Source organism: Gavialis gangeticus, unplaced genomic scaffold (genome assembly GCF_001723915.1).
Source record: "Gavialis gangeticus isolate Ggan-Ray unplaced genomic scaffold, GavGan_comp1, whole genome shotgun sequence".
NCBI classification, from domain to species: Eukaryota; Metazoa; Chordata; order Crocodylia; family Gavialidae; genus Gavialis; species Gavialis gangeticus.
The window spans coordinates 34,112,722-34,122,225 of NW_017729006.1; the positions used below are offsets into that span (position 1 = coordinate 34,112,722).

The window sequence follows — 9,504 nt, forward strand, 5'->3', positions numbered from 1 at the left end:
TCCTCTCTTATGTTTCCTCACCCTCTTCCCATTTCCTTTTTCACTGTTGTATAGGGAGGGATCCAAACCTTGAGTGATTGAAATGGAGGTATACATGTCCTTAAAGTCAAGCCTATACTTGAATCTGTGACAAATGAGAGGAAAAAGCACTTAGCATCTTAGAGAATCAAGCCCTAGTTCTTGAAAACACTTCCCATAAAAATAATCTTTGAGAGGATTGGAGTGAATTGTAAACAGCACAATTGTAATTCAGCCAGAGAATATGTTCAGTGTCCTTTTATGTCTACAACAAAGATGTGGTGATTGGAAAATTTATTATAATGCAATGTGTGTTTTTAAATAAATGAAACAATTACTGCATGATAGCTATTATACAAGCACTCTACCTATCAAAACAGTGTTATGTTCATGCATAACATGAATAAACAGGCAGCAGAAATTTGCAAACAAATTAACATTGCAAAATTTCAACTTTTGGAGTCTGATGCCCAGTTCACTGAAGTGGATGGAAAGATCCCTGTTGACTATTATTATATTGGCTGTAAGACTCTTGATCAGTTTGCAAAAGAATAGAAAACTAGTAAAAAGTAATACTGATATTCAGAAAATTTTCTTTTTTTGCATAGGTTTTATATGCTTTTTCCTTTGCTCATTTTAATTTGTAATCAATAAATGAGGTTTTTTTCTGCATGTATTACTCATGTAATTTTACTTTATTGGTAATTAATACATTGTGGGGCGGAAGGATTTCCACAACTGAAAAACAGATCACATAGGGCTAGGCCACTTTGCACAGAAAATGATCATCAAGGGCATTCTGCCAACTCTAGGTAATTTTAGGTCAGATAAACCTATTGACCAAAAGTACTTTTAAATTCCAAACTAAAGCAAATTTGATCAAATAGATGCCATAAACCCTGCTGTAATTCCAGTAGTGCAGCATTTTTTAATTTATAAGGGATCAAGGCATAAAATGTTTCTATTTTTATGCAGCGGTTTATAAGTTTACGTAAAAAAAGACTTTTACCTCAAACAATAAATCAAGCTAATGCATCTTAAGCAGTGTGCTGAGTTCAGAAAGCTCTTTGCCACTGAATTTGTCTCTAATTTCAGGTATCTGTTTCATTGGGAATGCAGCCTGCTCTGTCCAGTCTGTTTTTAGCTCATTATTCTTTGAACATATGAAAAGGGGAGTGGATGCTATTTCTAAGCAAGACAGCCATGTTTTCTCTTATTTTCTCATTTTAGCTGAAATCAAACTGACTGGAAAAGATTTTCCATCATTTGTAAATTTCCCTTTGTTGCTTGAGCCCTATCCTACTCCTCCCTGTTTACTGTCTGTTGGATTTCTGGGCAAGATTTCAAATACCAAAGTCTTGACTGCTTAATATAGACCAGGGGTTGGTAACATACAGCCTGCAAAGCCCCTGGATCTTGCTCATGTGAGTCCAGGCACACTATTTGGGCAACAGGGGGCCATTGCCTGCACTCATGCTGGGCCTGGGTAACAAGGAGCTCTGCCTGTGCTGCAGTTGGGGAATGAGGAGAGGGGAGAAGCAGTGGTGGCTCTTGTAACCAAGTCAGAGCACTTGCCCACCTCAGATCTGAGCTGGGTTGTTCCTGTCTATGGCTCTAAAAAATTGCCAGCCACAGGTATAGATTGCTTGCAGTGCATAAGTTTCCATAATGGTTTTCTTGGGACCTTTCAGCTTGTTGACCTTGGTCAAAATTTCCTTTAGTTTACTAAAGAACAGCCTGGTTTTCTGTCAGCCAGCTGTTGCCTTTCATCTAAGAGGTAGCTTTTTCAGTAGTGCGCTCTCTATTACTTAGGAAATCCTTAGGGAATTATTGAGGAGAAAGATACAGTGCAAACTGTTATTATTGGTAGTACCTAATTTCTGAATTGGGCAGTTTTCCACCCTCAGATTTTCATTATTGTCTGCTTCGGTGATAAAGCCTTATTTATGGTGACTGTTTTAAGATGCTTCTTTCAGTAAGATATGCCCAAAGCAGGATGTCCCTAGCACAGTAAAGTATGCCATTGCCCAGCTAATTGTCAAGCTGCTGAAAGGTTAAGGCATATTTTCAAATAAAGGAGAGTGGTGAGGGAAAAGAGGGAAAAGGAGTATAAGAGAATGCTTCACTGGAAAAAGTCAAAAGCTATTGGCGTCTGAGGGAAATACATGCAAGGCAACAGCATCAACTCCGCTGTGCCTGTGGTACAGAGGTAAGTTGCAGCATTTTGCTGTTTGCCTCGGGTAGGGAAAGTGTACAGTATATTTTAAGGTTACTGCCTTTATTTGTGAGACATCTCAGTCAAGAGTTAAAGTGGAATTTGTTTGTCTTTACACAAATATTCATTCTCTTGAAAATATATATTGTCTCTATATTTAGGTGTGGTGGGGGGAGGTATAACATGTGTATATTGAGCCATGCACAAATTTCAGTTAGGTGGAAGTGATATCTGTGAATAAAATTGGACAAATAAGTGATGCATGTATCCTTCCGTTTATGACATGCCTGGAACCACATCACCTTCCAACTAAACCAGGTCGCCAAAATATCATGTAATATCTCAGACTCCTGAAAAATTTCAGTAGCTACAGTTCTTCTGTCGGGTAATATTTTTCTCCTTCTTCTGTACCTCTTTCCCCACCCATCCCCTCAATTGCTCTTACATAAAGCCAAGAATAAGAAAATTGTAGTTCTAGATGATCCTCTAGGTCAGACTCTCTTCTCTGTAAACCCCAGCACCTGATCTGTTTGTTCCCTCCCTACAGACACATGGGATAGGGGCTCTCCAGACTCCTGTGAGGGAAAAGAGAGACAGACAGACGGATTGCTTTCTCCAAAGTCCTTTAACATCAATTGACAATCAGTACCACATCCCCATCATACAGTAGGAGCTTTCTGGTCCTCTGGCGACGGATTGGGGAGGGTCAGGTTGGGGGAAAACTAATGTCTGGATCCAGCAACTCTGAGAAAACAGCTTTCCATTTCTGCCAGCTAACATTACTACCATAGATCTTCAGTATATGTCTTTGCTGTGCTTCTGAAGGCTCAGGGTTCAGGCCCTTCTGATTTCTGATCAGGACAAAGATTATTACTTATGCATAACATCATTTGTTTTTATTTTTCCCCTGAGAAAAAAAACCTAGGGAAGTACATTGAAAACTAAAATGCTAGCTTCATATTTGACTATGTAAGCTTAACTCAGTACCTCTGTATGGCTACAGCTAGGTAATTGAGCACCTATGATCTTCCCCGCAAGACTCCTGGAACTTAGCTCAATGCAGACACGTAATATAGAAAACATTCAGCCTGAAAATTTCAGCCTGGTTAGTTTGAAAAAGTTACAAGCAACTGAAAACAGGGCCTAATAAAGGAAGGCAGGGAGCAGCTTTAAGTATAGGCATTGCTACCAGCCCCACCGATAGTAATATTACCAAACTATATAAATCATATTTTCTCATATTAGTATAGACTGTGCACTACGTACCTTGGGCATGTCTACATGTGCCTCTACAGCGTCATTGTTACTGTGGCATCATTTAGTACTTCCTAAAGGAATTAAGTTTCCATAATGGTTTTCTTGGGACCTTTCAGCTTGTTGACCTTAGTCAAAATTTCTCTTAGTTTACTAAAGCACAGCCTGGTTTTCTGTCAGCTGCCTGTTGTCTTTCATCCAAGAGGTAGCTTTTTCAGAAGTGCTGTCTCTATTACTTATGAACAAGGATCCTGGGTTTCTCTGATTAAAAAAAAAAATCCCAAATTTTCTGATTAAAAAAACCCCCAAATCCTCATTTTTCCATGATTAAAACAAATTGCCACTCTGTGTGTGTGTGTGTGTGTGTGTGTGTGTGTGGACTTCCTTTAGTACTGAAGGAAGTGCTAAATGACGGGGCACAGTAACAGCCCTTACGGCGCCATCCCAGCAGTGCACAGTTATTTTTAGCTGCTACATCGCCATCACGACCTGCTATGAAAAGGGAGTGCATCACTACAGCAATGTAGCTGCAGTGTCACAATTTGTGCCCACCACCACTACGTCACCATAGTGCATTGCTACAACGATGTGGTATCTCATGCAAACGTGCCCCTTGGATGTACTACCTTTATATAATTTTTGAATGGCCACAGTGAAATAATAGGAACTAAATGGATTATTACTCCCAGAGAATAATGGATATACATTTTGATTGTCTGAGTATCATGTACATGATTTAAACAATATAGTGTGTGTGTGCGTGCGTGAGTGATTTTTTTTCTGTTGAGATAATGTATATATTCCCCACAGCTGAACAAGTCTTCTGGCATGATTTCTCTCCTTTATTTATAACTCACTGCTTGGGGTTTTTGTGTTTTGTTTTATGCAATACAGTTACATAGAGTGTGTCTACATGTCACTCTGTGGCAATATAACGATGTGCTACATTGCTGAGTAACACGCTACGACAACATAGCAATCACATGGGTCTATACGTGATGGACAGCTACATCGCCTTAGCAGCTCACTCCCCTGTATAGTGTGCCACTATGGCAACGTAGTGGCAAAATCTAACTGTGCACTGTGCGCATGGCGCAGTAACTGCCCACACTGCACCATGCTTTAGTACTTCCAGAAGGAAGTATTAAAGCACAGGCCATAGTAAAAAGGATTTGTCTGTGCTTGTATGTATGTGTATTCTGATCCTTTTCACTATCTAATTGTACACTAAAAACAAAACAGAACACAAAAACCCCAACATGTAAGTATAAATGAAAGAGAGAAATCAGACCATAAGACTCATTCAGTTGTGGGGTAACCACAGAGATGCAGGACATTAGTACACTAAAAAATTGCCACTTCCATTCAGCGCTGGAAACTAATGGTATAATTGCTGGTAAGTAGCAAATCAGCAATGGGAAAAAGTATTGTCGATATCGTTCTCCATTTATAATTAAACGTTGCAATCATTAGTGACCTCTTTAAAAGGATTTCCTTTTTAAATCCCTCAAGAGAATATCACCAAAGAGTAGAGAGTCAGACGCCCACTTATCTTGCTCCCTTGAAAATATTTTTGTGTAAAAACAAAGAAATAAATAACATTGGCCAATCTGTCTAGTGCTCTTTTTCTTTGGTGAAAGCTTAGTTTCTTTTCTATTTAAAAGAAGTCTGTTATCAGCTTAACCTTCAGCATGTTTCCCTCTGCTTTCTTGCTTTCTCCCACTGTATACTGCTTAGTGGCCCTGAGGGAGTCTTATATGCTTTTATCAAGTTACTGGACACAAATCTTGCTCCGAATTCTGCAGCAGTTCAGTCCCTCAGAGCACTGATTTAAGAACTGTTTAACAAGCTAATTAGTTTCCCCCCTGTGTGTGTGTGTAGTCTAGTGTAGTGTAATTATAGTATATATGGTAGTGTGTGTCTATGTAGTATATGTAATATGCACACACGATTTGTATTTCCATATATGTGAAATACTGTAATAAATTTAAATAACATAGATAAAAATAACAATACAATGTGTAGCACACTACACTCAAACAGCTGATACAGATCAGTCTTTTCCCCCCATTTCTTATTTCTGTTGAAAACAATTGTTCTTTGGACCTGATCTTATGATATTCTGAAAGCCTTCACATCTGATTGGAAGTTGATCATTAATATCCCAGAGGATCAGCTTTATTGATTAACCATGTCATTATTCTGAAGTCCAGGCTTCTTTATCAAAGAACATTTTTTAAACCTGGTTAGGCAGGCACAGAATTATTGTTCACAATGATCCATCCACATCTGTGGAATGACTCTGTGATGCTTTACCAGTCTGACATGCGCAGCCTACTTCACCACCTAGAGCTTTACTTGAGAGGCTGAAGTCAGTGAAGCAGCTCTGTAATGCCTGAGCCCCTGAATAGCTGACAGTGTGGCACTTCTAAGAATATGTCATCTTGACAGTACATCAAGATGACTAATAACATAAGTTTGTATAATAGAATATTTTATCCTAATTTGATTTATAGTATATATTTACTTGAATTCAACTCGGGCCCAATGTCTGTTTTTCCATCTTACTTATTTACTTAATTTTGCAACTGATTTGACCAAGGCAATAGGAAATTAAATAGCTTGACTAATGTCATAAAATGTAAAGTTCTGAATTTGAAACCAAGATGTTTCTGTGTTTTATGTTCCCGTACATTTTATATAACTACTAACCAAAATAGCTTTCTGTGGGGCAAGAGGTAACTACATACATAGAACCTTCCACTGTAAGAGCCTCTCAGTGAAATGTGTTTGTAAGAATGTACTTTATTATGAATCCCTTGTAGCTGAAGATAAATTTCTGCAATGGGGAACAGTACGAAGATTCCTGCACAGGCCTACAGATTTATCTAAGAATTTATTTAATAGGAGAGTGGTCGCTGACTCCTACTAATGAAAAACTTCTTGGACAGTTCACAAAACTGAAGTCCATTTCATTCTAAAGCTTGAATAATGAAGCCAAGGTTTGGAGAATCAACATGTTCTGTCCTTAGGCGTTGCTTCAGCCTATGCATTCACAAACATGAATGATTGGTCAAGACAAGATTATGAATATTAAGGGTTGGTTTTATTGTCAGTCATCTCTGAATGCAAACTATCACTGCAAACAGGATGGTGTAATGGGATGTAATTTTTTAGTAATGAAACTGGTGTAGGATTTGTATGCAGTTTTAGGGGTTGTGGGCCTGTGTCCTGGCAAGTTCCAAATGTGGCCCTCTGTACCGAAGCAAATCACTGTCATGGTTCAGTCTCTTAAGTTAGGGCCCCATCTACACGTTACATTTAAGACATGATTAACCAGTTAATTATGTCTTAAGTTGTGACCCAGCCATACATTTAATCAGTTAATGGTGTAATAAAACAAGGAATAAGTCGTAGTTATTCCATAAAAGATGTGAAATAACTTTGTGGTTTGTTCTTATCATGGTATTAATTGAATATGTGGCCACTTCTTTGCCACAGGGGTGTCGCACACATTGCCCCATCTGTGAGCCTTGCAGCTGACGAGGCTCACAGCCGCAGGAGCTTGCTACTTGCTTATGCAGGGGGAGTCCAGGATCACAGTGCCAGGCTCCCCCTGCACTGGCAGTAAAGCATGATAGGATCTGATGTGGGATCCCACAATCGCACCTCCTGCCACACACATGTGGCATAGCATGATTGCATAGATCACATATCAGATCCTATCACACCTTTACCTAAATGTCTAGAGGGGCCCTAGGTGACTTGCTTTAGATTACTGACCTGTTACATAGATAACATCCCTGTTATTTTAGAATAAGCTTCATAGTCTGGGGCTTGCTATGTCTCATAACATACCATAATTACAATCAGTTGATTTATCCTCCTATGGAGGAATCTTAGTTTTTGAATACCTGGTTCTGATATAACTCCCGATAGGAACCTTGTATTTGCTATTAGTTATGAATGAGTGAAAAATAAATGTCTAAACAAGGGAGACTTTGGGAGACTTAAGAAATGCAAGAACATTATTTCTTTACTTCCCATTCTCCAACATTCATCTCAGTGTTTATATTTTTAATTGGATAAGAATTGATTTGTATTATGTCCACTGTTTGAATTCTTATGAGCTTTATATAACTGTATATTTTAAACAATGTGTAAACAAAACTTGAGTTTTAAGGATCGATACTTTTGTTCAAAGTATAAATAACTAAAAGCTAATTCTTCCACATGTGGTGTCAAACTGTTGATCAGATATAGTACATTCCCCTGAGTTTAGGACATATTTTTAGCCTGTCTTTTTACTCCTTATGATGTGCTGGCAGACAGCTAACAAGATAATTTTTCCTGTCTGCAGATGAGGTCTTGTCTGAAAATTTTCTGGACTATAAGAACCGTGGGGTCAATGGTTCTCATCGGGGTCAGATTATCTGGAAGATTGATGCCAGCTCTTACTTTGTAGAGCGTAAGTACCTTTTCAGTTCTTCTATAGTCCAGTTCAGTGAATGCAAAATGAACTATGTTTTTTTTAGGTTGCATTCAATGTCTGTGTGTCCTTTTGGAAATGGAGATGGACCAAAATGCTTTATGGAGTAATAAATTGCAGACCTGCTAACACAAATAACAAAAATACTTCGGGTGCATACTAACTCAAACTGCATTTATTTATGCTGGTATAATCAAGCATTACATTCACTTGGCAGCCTAGTTGTGAGTGTTGTCATCAGTTCTGAGTTACTTTAGCATGATATATAAAACGCTTTTAGGGTGTAATCCTAAACTCTGTAAATAGTCCTCATTCAAGAAGACCTGATACTGATTTCATGAGTTGACCAGAGAAATGTGATGGCTGCTTGCTCTGTACAGACTAGGAAAAAGTCAGAGGTGAGACAGAGATCTCAGTAGTGTAACTTTGAGGTGGGTATGGCATGAGTCCCTGGTGAGGAACCAGAATGGCAGCCCTTAGAGAGCCAAGCTACATTGACTGCCCAAAACTACATTGACTACAAAGAAGTTACTCCATGATTTATACCTAAATAATCAACTTGCAAACTGTCAGAGGGAATCCAAAATAACGTTGCTACACCAATTTCCAGTCCTACAATAATGTCTGTTATACAAGCTATAGACTCTCTTACATCAAACAGCACTCTACTAATGTGTAAGGCAGCCTCAATTAGCATAAAGGAATTGAAGGGCTTCAACCGTATCCAACTAAAGTCAATAGCAAAATTTCCATTGAATTCTGTGGTAAAGGACTAAGGCTAAGTAATTATAGAGAAATCTTATCATGAGTCAACTTACATACAACTCTACTGCGCCAAAATCAAAGTCTGATGCAAGGAGGTGCTAAGTCGTATGTCAACAAGCAGGAAGCAGTCCAAGGTTGTCTAAATTTCAAGGAGTCAAAGAGGATCTTTGTCGGATCTGGTGTAATTTAAACACTAAAGGCATGTTCAGACGAGCACAGTTGTGCTGTATGTGGCACTGCAAACACATTTGCAGCGCCACATACTGCACAGTGCAGTGTTCTGTACACTGCAAGAGCACACTGCCCAACCGTGCACTGCACTGTTTTATTTTTCCCTGGGTTTTTTTTTTGACCTCCTGGATAACCAGGGGTCAAAAAAATAATGCAGAAAAATATTTTGGGCAGCATGCACTGCTAAAAAGCGGAGCCGGGCCACTCAGAGCCGTGCTTCAGATGCCAGCCAGGCTCTGCCTGGCAGGATCACCATGGCTGCAGCTCCAGGAGGCCCCCAGCACCCCAGGTAAGGCTGCTGGGGCCAGCACAGTGCTGGCCTCAGCCTTCCCTGTGCCACCCAGGGCAACTTGCCGCACACCAAAGTGTGCATGGCATGATCATTCCCCGGGGGCAAGAAGCAGTGCGCCATCACTACTTGTCCCTGTAGAACCAAACATCCATGCTCGTGTGGATGCACCCTAAGGGTGCATCTACACATGCGCTATACTGTAGAGCAGACTAATTAGCTCTACAGTAAAGCATCACAGTC

At 39.4% G+C, this 9,504-nt stretch overlaps 1 protein-coding gene across 2 annotated transcripts in view; it reads left to right on the forward strand.

The window, feature by feature from the left end:
• The window catches only part of HECW1 (HECT, C2 and WW domain containing E3 ubiquitin protein ligase 1), a 367,526-nt gene that overhangs the window by 55,101 nt on the left and 302,921 nt on the right, over positions 1-9,504 (forward strand). For both annotated transcript variants that reach the window (XM_019509098.1, XM_019509100.1), the window contains exon 3: positions 7,848-7,955. In XM_019509098.1, coding sequence (XP_019364643.1) covers positions 7,848-7,955 — 108 coding nt within the window. The remainder of the gene's footprint in view (positions 1-7,847; positions 7,956-9,504) is intronic.